We start from the raw sequence: 15082 nt of genomic DNA on the forward strand, positions 1-15082 counted from the left end.
GCGAAAAAATTGAAGCTGTCTCGGCAATATGCACCATAGCAGAAATTGTCAGGGGTACAGAGTCTGTTTTACCATGTGTAGACCCCCAAACCATCCACTCAGATAGGGGTGCCAGGCAAGAGGTTTCCCAAAGGGCCCAAGGTCGATAGCTTAATGGTGAGACACCATTCCAGTCAATAATACAAGCCAGGCCTGATGATATACAGTGGTGCCTCGCTTGACGGCGTTAATTCATTCCAGCAAAATTGCTGTAGAGCAAAATGTCGTCAAACGAAAATTTTAAGACCCATTGAAACGCATTGCAAACTGTTCAATGCGTTCCAATGGGCTGAATACCTGCTCGTCCAGCGAAGATCCTCCATACGACGGCCATTTTTTTGGTGCCTGTAATGTGAGGAATCCGTCCCTAAAACAGCGGGGATCCATTTTCTTCAGCCAGTGGCCATTTTGAAACACGACGATCAGCTGTTTGCTGATCATCGTAAAGCAAAAAATCGGTTCCCGAAGCAGGGAACCAATCACCGCTAAGTGAAAAAAACCCATCTAAACATCGTTTTGCGATTGCAAAAGCGATCGCAAAAGCTTCAACGTTAAGCGGATTCATCATAGAGTGGGGTAATTGTCCAGCAGGGCACGACGGTACCTGATACCAGGAATGCTAAACCCACCTTCAATGAATGCAGGTTGCTTCTTCAAAAAGATCTGAGATGGCATGGAACCCCACAAACATTTCTGGAACACAGTACTGATTTTATGGAATTTTCTGCTAGGAATATGAAGGGGGATGGCACACAAGAGACCTATGACCAAGGTATAATATTTATTTTTAGTGTATCTACCTTGCCCCAGAGGGGCAGATTCAAATATACCCATCTATCCAAATGCAAAGATATCTCCAAAATCAATTTATTAAAATTCAGCTGTCATCTATGAACTATTCCCGCAATCAATTTTCTAAGATAAGTAATAACATCTGGGCACCACTGGAATCACCACAATCAATAGGAAAAAAAACTACCTGTGATAACTGATCTTCCAATTTTTGGTAATTAAAGCCTTTGCCATTCCATCCCATAGCCCATACGGCGTCCATCCAATGAAAATGATCACACGAGGCTCAGGTCGTTTGGCAGAGAAGTTGGAAATGTTTAATTAAAAACAAACAAAACTCACTGCTGCTACCGTCATCAGCCTTATGTGGCATAAGTTGTGGCAACAGTATTTTGACCGTTCTGTATCAGAGGAAGGGAACTTCTGCAGGGTACTGATGACTTCCTCATCATCAAAAGTCTGAACAAACTCTTTTGTGTCTGAAGAAATGTGAAGTAATTCAGATGTTCTGCCTCTTTGGCCAAAATTAATATACACAGGATTTGTCCTGGGAGTACACCCTTTTAACTCTTTTCTTGGGACTAAATTGCAAATGAGATCCACAGGAACACTGTCCTGTAATTATCTTTTTAAAGCACAATATTTCATGATAAATCATTAAGTTTACAGCCTGGACTATTAAAATGGGAGAGGAAAAACTTTAAAAGCTGACCGTCCCTTGTTATGACTGTTTGTAAAACTCTCCTCAGTTTTACTTCACTTGAATTTCACTTCCTCCTCCTTCCCTTGGATTCATGAAGTTTGCAGCAAAGTCTCTTTCGCCCAGTATTCAACTTGATGCTTCAAACAGGCCGAGAAAATCCATTTCCATTTCAGTTCTGGCAAGCGTTTATCTAATCCTGTGGGAAATTTCCTGAATAATTGTCTTGGGGTGCTCAGTGGAGCCTCTGGCTAGGTTTTTAATGAGAAAGAAAGTGCAGCAAAGACTCGAAATCTATCACACTTTGCAGCTCTACAAAAGATACCCTTCTGTTAAGATGCCAAACACCTTAATTGAGGCAGTGGTGTAGGAAATGTTCTGTTTTACTTTTGTCAGTGGAGGCAAAAGAACCCAGACAGGATTCAATAAGATCAAGAAAATGTCCCATTCTTTTATTAGCTTTACAGGAAATCACATTTATAGGAAGCCAACTGCCTTGCTGCCATGCTGTCCGTTCTTCATGCAGCCAGTTCACACAACAGCTCCTCTGTAAGACCCGACACCCAACTCTACGATCGCATGAATAACTGGCAGTGTGAGCTGCTTGACTGTGCGAACAGGATCAGAGCAAGACCTGGCAGTACATCTCAAGGAGTCCATATGCCCTTGACATTGCTAGGTCTGAACCTCAAAGTCCAGAAAAGCAGAATCCTATAAGTTGAAGAAGCCACATTCTAGAGCCTCAGTCTGAGGGGTACAAAAACCAGGTTTTCCTTTGGCACAATGTTTTCATTCACAGGACCTTGTATTTTTTGGAACCACACCAGGTTCACCACAGACCTGCTCAGCGGTTGAAGTTGCCACTGGAGATCTTGCTCTTTGCTCACTTTTGAGGTAGACACTGACTGGCTAACTGACTCACAGACCTTTCTAGTGGTTGTGCCTCACTTCTGGAACTTGCTTTTCAAGGCCCTCAGGTCCACGGCCTAGCACAAACTGCAATCTTTATTCACCAGGGGGTTTCTATGTCTAGCTTAATTATAAGACGTTTTGGACATATTTTCTTCTTAAAAAATGAATGCAGAGGCATATTATATTTCAAAGTGTGCACTTCTCATTTTATTTTTACACAAATTCATATATATTGGGGAAGTTGTTGGTGTGTGTTGAAGTCAAGAATGGCCTCTTAACATGCAGAGAAGTGTGAAATCAGTAGATAGGTGGGGGCAGGGGGGCTTGCTCTAGTCATGAGCCACCCGTGGTGAAATCTAAAAGATAATTACAATTCCTGGTCCAGGAAGGTCAGGTCAATTTGTGCTAGAATTAACAAAGCCTAAATTCCTCAAGATGGATCAAACTCAAGAACTTCAGCCAGCAGGAAGGGGTGGGGTGTTTTAAATACAAATATAACACATACAAGTTACAAAATAAAGATTAAAACTCTCTGAAGGTGAAGAGGAGCCGAAGTGTATCCCAGCTAAGACACTTCTAATTTTCAGAACCCCAAAAGGTTAGTGTTTTTTTTTGTTTGTTTTTTAAATATCATAACACTCAGAACATTGTAGGAGGAATCTGTAAATTCTGGAAGTAACTTTCTCTTAAGTTTGGCACAATTTTCAACCTATAAAGAACACACAGAGAAACTGAATGGAAGATGGCAGGGAGAAGTGAGGGAGGCATAAGAATCTCTCAGCCCTCCTGTTTCCACTGACTCTTCTGTGTGGGTGACATAACTAGCCTTTTCAGAAGAGTTTTACCCTCTTCCATTAAACTTTGCCTTCTTCATTCAAATGCTTTGCTTATTAGCACAGCTTTGTTAAAAACAGTGACCCCAGTAGACAAAAGAACTATTCATTAACAATTCCGCTGAAGACAAAGGGTTTACATTTAAGAAAGAGACAGGATTGTGTGGCGCGTCTCCAGCTCTGAGGCAAAGGTCTGTCCAACTGTCTCACTTGGTCTACATCAGCTTGGCCTGGAAGTAAGAACAGCTGGATTTGCTTGTTTGCCTCTGACTGCCTCTTACATGGGCCATGCTTGGATTCAGTCACCCTGGCCTCCCTTTGAGAACTGGAAATAAACTTTGAAGAAGAACACATACAATGCCAAGCTGAAACAATTTATAAATGAGCAGCGGTAGGATGACTGGTAGAGGTTTTGTCACTGCTCAATCCTAAACGGCTTCAGCATGTCATTGTATTTTGTTTTTTTTTAAAATTTCAAGGTCTGGCACCAGGTTGGACTGAATACCACATAACATCAGGCTTCACTATTAAATAACTGCTTGACCTAAAGTAGGTCTCAACACCACCAATGGAACTGCAGAAATGGGCGATTTTAAAAGGTAAGCATTTGGTTTCCAGAAAGCATGTCCCAGTTAAAGCTAGGAAAGACCACACAACATAAAAGGAAGAAACAAGACCATGAACTGGGATCAGGTATGCAAACGGGAGCCATGCACCATCGTAACTCCAACAAATTTGTGCCCTCAGGTCTTTAGAACGGTCTTCACTGGATGCTTGCTGGCATTCACGGCACCAAGCTGCAGTGTACAAGTAGCCAACATGCCTGCTCTTCAGTTTTTGTTCATCCGTCCTCTGTCTAGACACGTTTCAGAGTCATTTTTAGAGACACTTTTTCCAGCCTCAGAGACACTTGTTGAGATGAGAACATTTTTCTGTTTTATCTGGCTGCACAAGGTTGATTTATACCTGCTCATAAAGTAAGTAATGCATTGGTATTCCATACACTCCTCTCAGTACTGCCTCCGCCAATTCCTTAGCCAAATGAAAACCGACAGAAGAGATGTATGCAAACTTAAAAGCCACTTCAGCATGTGTGCAGGTTTTTTAAAAAATCAATTCCAACTGAAAGGCATTCCAATAGAAACAATGTCCTTCCTCATCATCTAAGGGCAGGAAAACTGAATCATTTAAAGCAGTGGTTCCCAACCTTGGATCCCCAGATGTTCTTGAACTAAAACTCCAGGAAGCATTCACCTCTAACTGTGCTGGGCAGAATTTCTAGGAATTGTAGTTCCAGAATATTTGGGGACCCAAGGTTGGGAATCACTCATTTAAAATTTCAAAAACGATCAGTTTCAAATACTGACATCATGACCCACCCTTCCAGGCCATACTTTAAGGCAACATGGTTCACCCTCATGCTTTCTCCTCCACTTCCCAGAGCCTGGAAAAATTACTCTTCTGGACTACAACTTTCAGATTTCCAGAGCCTTCTGCACACTTCCAGTTCCCTCCCACACATCCTGATTCAGAGCCCTCTTGACATTTTTTTGCCAGGACATCCAGATCAGACAAGCTAGTGCTTGTTACAAAAGCTGAGATGTTTTTCTCATTCCAGTTCAGAGGCAAACTATGGTTGCTGGTAGCAAAAACTGCCCTGTTTCAACATCACAGCAATTGTGAGTATCAGTTCATAGGTACGGGGATCTTGGGGGGGGGGCAGGATCCAGAGGGAACACCCACTGTTAACCCAAGAGTAAAATCATAACTTGGTCATGATGTCTAAACCAAGACAATTTATAAAATGAAACAAAACAGAACCCCAAAAGAATTTTCCTAGATCTTCCTAGGCTTTTAACACTTCCAATAAAGTGTTCTAATATTAATAACTTAGATTCTACTCAGAGCGACCTTACAGGTGAGTAGGTAGGAGACCTGAAGGCAGAAGTAGTAACTTAACCAAAGTTCTCCCAGGCAATGCAAAAGAAGGCAGGAGGAAATGAGTTTTTCGTCGTCCTCCTCCTCCTCTGAAGTTTTTGTTTAATTCACACCATATTATTGCTGTTTCTCTCCAAATGGTGGCAATGGGAGATAAACTAAGCAGTTCAAAGGCTGTGGTACATTTCCTCGAAATCTCCTGGAAGAGGAAAGCTATGGATCCCCCTAACATGTGTCTAACACACCCACCAAAACAACAACATCAACCCTTTCTGCCTCTGCTAGTGCTGGAGCATTAGAAAGGTAAGGATAATGGATGTTTCCATGCAGGCTAGGAGGGGGTTGCCATGTTGGATATCCCTCTTCAAGTCCGCAGCATGCTTAGAGGAGAAATCCATAGCATTTGGCAGCCCTAAGAACTCCTTAGCAGAGAACAGTAACTTGCCCCATAGAATTCAGGTCAATGGAATTCGACTCATTGGTTCAAATGCTCCAATCGATCTTTGTCTGAAGGCACATTAGAAAAGAAAGACCGAGGTTCCCCTTCTGAGTAAGAAACACTGAAACCAATGGGACTGGTCTCCGAGGAGAGGGTTGCTGTGCCCTTTTTCCATCATCTTGAGGGCAGGAGAGCTCCCACCAACACCACTGTGCCTTCTAGAGATGTTGGGACTCCTGCTCCCTGCAGCCCTTATGGCCTAGCTGGTTAAGAGGATTCCAGAAGTTGTCCTTTGGAAAAGCAACTTTCTAAGCTCTGTTTCTTTCTGACTTCATGGGAGAGTCTGCCAAGGAACACAAAACATAGGAAGCAAACATTTCGAAAATTCTCACTACTATATGTTAATCCAGTCTCTGACCAGTTAATACCTGGCACCATCATAAAACGTAGACAAAAAAAAGCCATAACGACCAGAATTCTTTCAAGCTCTCCTCACTTCACATTAGGTATTATTAAGCCAGGTTTTTATGTCAGAGTTTTCCCCCTTTTAAATTTTAAGATGTTTTTATTTATTTATTATTATTATTTTGGCAGTATTTCTTGTCAGAAATTGCCTGTGATTAAATGAAGAGTCTAGGGTGGAGGGAGGGGCCTGATTAGTTGATTTACTAACAGACAGGATGGATGGTGGCTGTCACATGAATGACTGGAAAACTGGGCTCTGCAAACTGCATTCATGTCGTTTTTTCACCTTAACTCTGAATAGCCACCAACTGAACTTTGAAGTTTATGCTGCCCATTCAGCCTGATAACTTGAAACAAACGCCTCCATTGTAGCTATTGTGTCAGCCTTTCCCTGTTGACTCAATGAGGGAGCAGAATATAAAGAACTAAAACAGGAATGATTATCTTTAATACACACACACACCTTGGGATGGTGATGGTGGACTTCTTAGGCCAAGCACTGCTGAGAATCAGAAGTCCATATTGGTCTTGAATTAAAAGTCTACGTCATAACAACAAATGTATGCTCCTATGGTTGCTAAATAATTCTTAAGATTCCACACGGTGCTGTTGAAGACACTACAAATGGTTTGTTGAATTATACTACAGTATTTTAGTTCTATTTATAAACCCCTTACTGATGGAAAAAGCAGCTTTAAATCAGTAAATGACATAAAGTGGATTTGCATCACCATGCACTTAAAATTTTCCCAAGGTTACTTGAACTTAACTTCCAGTAATATGTTTTATGACACTTCCCTGTGCATTTTCACTGAGTTTAATTCATTTATTCTATTTTATAAAATGTCTTTATTCCTACGGCACACCAAAGACAATTCTTGTGTGTGTGTGTGTGTTTTCTGTGCTGTCAAATTGAAACCAACTTAGAGTGAGTCTAATAGGGCTTCCAAAGTAAGTGAGATATTTTAGGTTTTACCAGTTCCACTCCCCCAGTGAGTTTCCATGGCCGAGCGGGGATTCAAACCCTGTTCTCCAGAGTCACAGACATGTGGCCAGGCAGGTAACCAGACCTCTCTGCCTCCCCATAGCCACTTCTGTGCATGCAGTTGCAGGCACAGAAATCTGAACAGGATTTTGGCCCATAAGAGGCCAGAGGGGCATGCTGCTGAAGCCCTATTATCTGTTTCCATGCAGCAGGCCCCGTTTTAATTAGGTGGGAACCTCCTTCTAGGTAACTGTTACTAAGGATGTATTGGGTTTCGCATGTCAGCTTCCATTAGCCAAGGGTGTTAAAAATACAGTGGTGCCTCGCATAGCGAGGTTAATCCGTTCCGGATTAACCTTCGCTATAGCGAAACATCGCTGTGTGGGAATAAAAAAGCCATAGAAACGCATTGAACTTCGTTCAATGCGTTCCTATGGCTTGAAAACTCACTGCTGTGCGAGTTTCTTCCATAGCGCCGCCATTTTCGTGCCCTCGGTAGGGGGGCAGGGCGCGAAAATGCGGCGCGGACCTTCCGGTGGCCATTTTGGAACTGCCGATCAGCTGTTCTCCCCGGCTTTGTTATGCGATATTCGCTAAGCGAATCGTTAAGCGAGGCACCACTGTAATGGGTTTTCTTCTCACCTTCCATATGACCGAGAGAGTCTTTCTATCTGCTTGTATTGACCAGACTGAAAAGCCATTCTGAGAGGCCTCTCTAGGCCAGTCTTCTGTTCCCAGGCTGGCCAGCTAGAGTTATCTCAGCAAGGGAGCCTACAAGTGGGGCTAGATAACAGCATCCTCCCAATCGCATGCTCCAGCAATCTGCACACAGAGGACATCCAGTCACTGATCCTGGAGGTACTACATAGCCACTATGACCACTGGCCACTGAAAGCCTTAATGTATTCCATGAAATACCTTAAAAGTATTCCAGGAATCCTTCTGCTGGGATGCAGCGCTCTGGAAGAGTCCCCTTAGTTCTTTACACGGCTTAGCATTATCCCATACCACACTTCGAAATGCGCACTTTAGAACTTCAATACACATTTCCCGGTGTGCACAAGAGCAGTAAACCTGCAAGAAGAGAAAACTAATCTAGCAGCACTGTGTTAACAAATCTGTTCCAGTAATCTCATTAATCTAACACTTTTGCAGGCCTGAGCTCAGACACACCCTTAGCTTCCATGAGTAAAGTCTGACAGTATGCCAAGAAAAAAAAAGAGATAAAAACAAGGAAGGTAATGAAATGCTGCTGTTCTGGAGCCTGCGTGCACAATAGGGAGTTCAAACTGGGGAATATTTCAAGCACTACTCAGCAGGAAAGGTCCCTCCCTACTTTTTACTTAGAAATGCAGAGGCATCCTCCTCGGAGCTGACAAAGATACAGTTTTGGCTTTAGGCCTGGCCCGATCCCCATACAGACATAGCTGCCCCCCCCCCAGGGCCCCAAACTACTAATGAGAACACTGCAGCTGTATGGCAAGGCTTGTTTTCCAGCTACAAAGACAGCTTCCCCCCCCCCCCAACAAGTAGCAAAAAGATATTTGATATCTCTGGATTCTGCAGGTGCAAGAGTGATCTTGTGCTTTTAAATAGCTGGAAAAGCAAACTGCTGCAGTCTTTCAATCTCATCTACCCCCACCATATAAAGCTACAGAACATCTATACTGTTCTAGTATCGTGAATTTGTTAAAGGAAAAACAAACTATCCACTCTTCCCAACTTGGTGTTCTACAAATGTTCAGCTAGGCCTGTTCAGGCACCAAGGGACTCTGATTCAAAATACCTGCAACAGGGTCTTCAAAGGTGGGGGAAAGAAAGCCAATGAACATAGAAATAGATCTACATTGTCTTGCAAATTAAGAGCTGATGGGTATAGGAAGGGAACCTGTTCAAGGCAGGGTACAGCAAACAGTATGTTTGTAGCTAGCCCATTACCCAACAATATTTCCCTGGTGCTTTACAAGCCCAGCACTTCACTGTCCACCAAAGTCTGCTACTATCAACCCTTGCACAGTATCTTAGCATCATCATGCCACGTACTCTGTGGGATTGACATGGAACTTTGCATGCATTACCACATACCACACAGGGGCATGTGTGGTATTCTTTAAGACTTCTGCCCTTATTAAGATGGATCACAGTAACAATACTAAACACTGATTGGAATCCTGTTGCTTAGCATAGTGGGCTGCACTAGAGCAGGCCCACTGAATTTCACCACTGTTATTTAGTACGATTATTGTCTGAACTGCAGATTGGGAGACCAAGAGTGAACAGCTCAGGCAAGGTCCCAAGGGAGAGGTGATGCTGCTCCAGAAGGTCCTATCATTAACTCACACTGAAGCCACAGATTCCTTTATTGTGTCAACCCATCTCGTGTTCAGTCCTCTTTTCCCACTTGCCTTCAACTTTTCCTTGTACAGTATTCATTTCTTTTCCAGTGAGTCTTACTGGACTGCATGGTTTCCAGCCAGGGCAGTTTGATTCACTGAAGAATTTCACTTGAATGTTCTCCAGCCATACATTTCCACAAATTATTCACTAGAAAGTCCAATTTCCATGCAATTAACCCGGTCATTATGCCTGTCTGGACAGTTTTCAAAACATAACAAAAATCTCTTATTCCGCTGCTAGAGACTGTTACAGCCTGCTTAACAATACTGTAACTGCATTTAAACTAGTCTTCTACAACCTGGTGGCCTCCAGCAATGTTACCATTTAGAGGGGTAACATTATCGGAAAACACTGAAACCATGGGGATGTTAAAGCTTCCAACTCTTCATGCTATTTTCCAGGCCTTCCCATTGCTGGTTGGATCACCCGGTTATGCTGGGAGACACTTGGGTGTTTTAATGCAATACTGTACATCTTTAGGGCACTAGAAGGAAGCCAAGTGAGACTTTCGTCACATTGCAAGCTGATATAAATCGCGGTCTACAGACACAGAACTGACTTGCTATTTATTTATTTTTATTTATTTATTTATTGGACTTATATACCGCCCCATAGCGCTACAAGCACTCTCCGGGCGGTTTACAATTTTTAATTATACAGGCTACACATTGCCCCCCCAGCAAGCTGGGTACTCATTTCACCGACCTCGGAAAGATGGAAGGCTGAGTCAACCTTGAGCCGGCTACCTGGGATTTGAACCCCAGGTGGTGAGCACAGTTTTTGCTGCAGTACAGCGTTTTAACCACTGCGCCACAAGGCTCATTTCAAGCAAAATGAAAGAAATACCATTTTCCTCTGAAACTCAGATGGCGGGGAGGGGAAAAAATGGTTCCCCACCACCAAACTATCAGCGCAAGGACAGCGGCACAGTTTTTTTATTTATATTCAGAACTCCACAGGTCAGTGGCTTGGGGATCTGGCTGTGGAGCCAGAGGCTGGGAGTTCAATTCCCCACTGGGCCTCTTTGAATGGACTCAAGTGATTCATAGAGTCCCTTCCAGCTCTGCAGATTTTGGGATTATTACAAGACATACACAGCCTCATCTCACCTTGCATGACACTCATCCTAGTGTAAAATGATTACTACATGGAAAGCTGTCAATCTGTTTTGGTTAAACATTGAAAACAGCTAAATTAAATTATTGGGTTAACATGGGCCGCATATGAATGCAATAAATTACTTTACATACAATTAGAGTCTGAATATCCTTGAATTACATTTCTTTTCTGACATCAACACCTACACTGATTTTCTCTTAACACCTGACAGTATATATAACCCTGTCAGCTTACAATCTTTTTATATGTCTCGTGAAGTGGACCCTAGATGACATAAACTTAAGCCAGAACAAATTTGCTTTAAGACTGCAGATGTTCATACGGGGCCATTTGCTTCCACCGTCACACTGTAAACTACAGCTCCCACAGTCCCTGACCCCCGGGCATGCTGCCTCTGAGGCTCATGGGAGATAAACCGCAAAGCATCTGTAAGGCAACAAGTTGCCTGCTGCTCCAGAGACTGGAAGAGTCTCCGTGAATTAATTCAGCATGCTCCAGATTCACTGTCAAGTATTATTGCCTCAGATCTATTATTTTTAATTACAAAACCTTTTATTCCAAACCTAAATGTACTTATACGGAAGGGATGGATTTCATTTATTCAACTGGATTTTGCCACCAAGTCAGCAGCATGTATGAGATGGCCTTTTTAAAACAAATGACTTGTTTCCACACATGTTGGTGGAATTCGGTTTTGCAAGTAGAGCTGAAGTGCTTCCAGATATTGTTGCACCATCGCTCCCCTCAGCCCCATCAGCCAGTCAGGAGCTTATCAACATCTAGAGGGCCCACCATTTCACACCATTTCACACCATTTCACCCACCTTTGGAGGTTCCAGTCCCATTATATCCCCACAGAAAAGGAAAGTGGGAAGAGCTACCAGCAGAAACCAAAAAAACCAAAATGAAAACTGCAGTCCCGAGGCATGTTGATAAATGTTGGGTGGCGTGAGTCAGCTGCGCCCAAAGGAAGCACATGTTCACACTTGTGGCAGCTCGCCCTAGCCTCCAGGCACAGAAAAGGGCAAGGGAGACTCTTTCTCTCTGCTCCAGAACGAAATACAGCGGGCGATCTATTCATTCGCCTGTTCCACCAGGTGCACACAGGATCTTTCCTCCTTTTTCGCCACCTTTCCCGCCAATGATGTGAAGAACAACATATCTCTTCTCTCTACTTTTCATCCCCTTGCGGATCTTGAGAGGCAGGGCAGGCTGAGCAAGGGAGCGACTGGCCAGCAGTGAGCTTCGTAGCTCCACAAAAACTAGACGGTGGATCTCTGAAGCAAGCCCCCAGTCGGACACTCACACTGCAGAAGGCCATATGCGTGAATGGGGCTACGGGATCACCAGGAGTGTAGCAGAGTTCAGACCTAGGAGTTCCCCAAGTGAATCCAAAACAAAGTTTTTCACTTTGTTACCTTCCCACTAAATTTATATTCTCTCTCTCTCTTTCTTCCTCTCCCACACAGAACGTTCATGGACAGACTACTTGGCCTTCCTTCACAGGGCAGCTTTCTTGAATGGGGGTGACAGAGTGACAGACTGCCATCCCAAGTTGACTGCCATGAGCACAAGCCCCCAGGAATACAGTAGGGTTTACCAGCGAGTAAGCATACTTAGGATGGCAGGACACAGCCAAGGGGGATGCACTGTGTAAGACTGCAAACTTGCATCTACTTATGCGATGACAATGCAGTGGACTCTCTGTTTCAGCAGGCTGTGGCTGCCTGTGCTGAGAGGTACACACCTTGGTGGGTACTTGGTTTGAATTTTACTTTTGTCATTGCCTTAGGCAAGGCACTTTTCAATCTTAATCCTGTATCTGCAGTATGCAATAATAATACTGGTCTAACTTACAAAGTTGTTCTAAGAATTGCAAGACAAGCTATACAAAAACACACAAAACACTCTAAATGCTAAGTAGAGAAATGTGCGCTTCTTTTTTTCCTAAAAGTTCTGACTAGTACACATTCTTTTTTTGTTATGATGCCCCACCAAGTCAGAGCCATCTTAAAAGGATCCTGATAGGGCTTTCAAGTGGCTTTCATCTTTACTTATTGTCCTCAGCTCTTTACTCCTTTTCCTCCAGGAAAAAACTAACCTTTAGGCTTGACTGCCAGTACTCAGGCACATCCTGAGTCCCACCCCCGCCTTTCTTTTTATAGTAAAATGTTCAAGTAGCAGTGCAATTTAAAAGCATGCAGGATACGTGCAAAGGGCAAGGTTCAAATTCTAGCTAAGCCATGAAACTCACTCTACGACTTTGGGCCAGTCAGTCTGTTCAACCCTATGAGGTTGTTGTAAGAATACCTATCATCTTGAGCAACTCAGAAGAAAGGCAGGTAACAATGAAGACTTTTTAGAGCCTCTCTGGCTGCCCCATGACCTTCGCCAGCTGGTGTTTTCAGCACAGAAAAACTTCTGGCTTGGGGCCCCCATAAGTACTCGCTATGTTAGTGCTGTTTTTAGGTGCCACCAAGTGGCTTCTTACTTATGATGAAGTGACGCTAACAGGGTTTCCCAGGCAGGCAACGTCTTCAGGGCATGGCCCTGCCACTGCCACCACCCACTGAATTCCCATGGCGAAGTCCGGATTTGAACCCATGGTCTGACATCCTATCCTCTCTACAGCCCAACGCCTCTTTTCAAAGTCATATTAGATTCCCCCCTTGGCAAAGGAGTCTGTTTAATTGCAGAAGAAGTGGAGGGGTGGTTTCTCAGGACCGCTCAGCCTGCCCGCACGGCTGCCCTCCGCCTTCCGGGCACCCAAGGGAGAGGATCTGCTTCGTTCAGATTTTCCTTCCAAGGCGCCAACATCCCACCACCTACGACAAGCCACCCCCCACCCACCCCCACACACACACCCGGCATCCTGTCTTTTCCGTGGGTTTTGTCGCAGCCGCCCTTTCGCGTTGCTTCTGCGGAAGGGACCTGCAAAGGCACCGCTCACTTTCCCGCCGGGGAAGGAAGGGCCTTTTGTTGGCCGGCGGCAAAGACACACACACACCCCGCGCTCCAAAGGCCGGCATTGTTTGTTAACAGGGATGCAAGGGGGGGGGAAGGAATGCACAACGCGGCGGGCGGGACTCACGACTCCGCGCCTGCGGTTCTTTTTGTAACCATTCTCCTGGGAGATCGGGGTTCCGGGGGGGGAGGAAGGGGGTCCCTGCCAGGAAAAGTTCGCCCGGCCGCCGATTTCTCGCCACCTCCAACCCTCGGCAGCGGCTGGAAACAGCCCCGCTCGCCCATCCGACGGGCCCGCTCCCTCCTCCCCTCGGCGAGTTCTTGCCGCCGCCGATTCCCCCCCCCCCGAGCCCGGCGCGAGTGCGGCTTTCGCGCCCGCCGCGGACAGGTGCCGGCGGGGCTGCCTCCACGGCCTCTCGCTCGGCTTGGCGCCGCCGTCCCCAAGCGCTCGCACTCGGCTTCTGCCCCGAAGCCGGCGGAAGTGAGCAGGGGCCCGGCGGGGCCTCCCTCGCGCAAAGAAAGCGCCAGGCCAGCTGGCTGGCCGGCCGGCGGGCAAGAAGCTCCGGGAGCGGCGGCGATTTGCCCTCGGCTCCCTCCTGCGCCGCGCGGGCAGCATGCCTCCAGCAGCTCGAGCGCTTGGCAGCCAAACGGGGCCCCGCCGGAGGGCGAGCGGGCGCTGGAGGGGATCCCCGGGAGGACCCGCACCCCAAAAGGGAGCCCCGGCCTGCAGGCAGGCAGCCGAGGGAGCGGGAGTGCTCCGGATCCCACCTGCCGGAGCTCCCGCGCGCCGCGCCCCCGAAAGAGGCCTCCCGAGCGTGCCCGCGATCGCCCCAGCCCGGCCGAGAAGCCTGCGAGCGCGCGCCAAGCAAGGTGGGAGGAAAGCTGGGGTGGGGGGGAGAGAAGGAAGGGCTCCCACCCGAGGCGGCCACGCCACCCTCCCCGGCGCCGGGAGGGCCAGGCTGGGCTGGGCACGCCGACCGGCCGCGCTCCTCCAGGCCACCACGGCGTCCTCCCCCCCCCCCATGGCCCGGACCGCCCCCCGCCGGAGGCCCCCCCCCCCCGGGCACTTACAGCCTTCTCTCCTGCGGCTCCAGCTGCCGGTGCATGGCCAGGGAGAAGCCGAAGAGGCTGCCCGGCTCGCCGCGCCACACGACTGTGTTGCCCGTGTCCAAGTTGAAGGCGGGCACGAGCGCGGGCAGGAGGGACAGGTAGAGAAGGGGCACCATTGGCGGGCCCCGGGGAGAGCGCCCCGCGCGCGCCGGTCGGGATCCCAGGAGAAACGAGGCGGCCGCGAGTGCGGAGGGAAGCCCCGAAGAGCGAGCCCAGCGTCCGGGGCGACCCTTGCGCGGCTCTTGGCGGCGGCGGCTTCGGCGGCTCGGCACTCCCGCTCTCCTCCCGGCTGCCGCGCTCTGAATGAGCCCCTTGTTCTCTCCAGAGACTCGCTCGGGCTTTGCACCGAGTGACGAAGGCCGGCCCGGAGCCCCGCCCCGTCGCTCCTC

General features: G+C 46.8%; 1 protein-coding gene across 4 annotated transcripts in view; it reads right to left on the bottom strand.

Annotated features, from left to right (window-relative positions):
• ITGA6 (integrin subunit alpha 6) overlaps positions 1-15064 on the bottom strand; it is a 76162-nt gene extending 61098 nt beyond the window's left edge. Inside the window, exon 1 of one of the 4 annotated variants that reach the window (XM_078394239.1) lies at positions 14655-15064. In XM_078394239.1, the coding sequence (XP_078250365.1) occupies positions 14655-14809 (155 nt within the window). In that variant the 5' untranslated portion in view covers positions 14810-15064. Of the gene's footprint in view, positions 1-668; positions 688-14654 lie in introns of those variants that run through there. The other 3 variants (XM_072980071.2, XM_072980065.2, XM_078394236.1) reach the window with 3 other exon arrangements.
• Between the last annotated feature and the right edge of the window lie 18 nt (positions 15065-15082).

Source organism: Pogona vitticeps, chromosome 1 (genome assembly GCF_051106095.1).
Source record: "Pogona vitticeps strain Pit_001003342236 chromosome 1, PviZW2.1, whole genome shotgun sequence".
Classification (NCBI taxonomy): domain Eukaryota; kingdom Metazoa; phylum Chordata; class Lepidosauria; order Squamata; family Agamidae; genus Pogona; species Pogona vitticeps.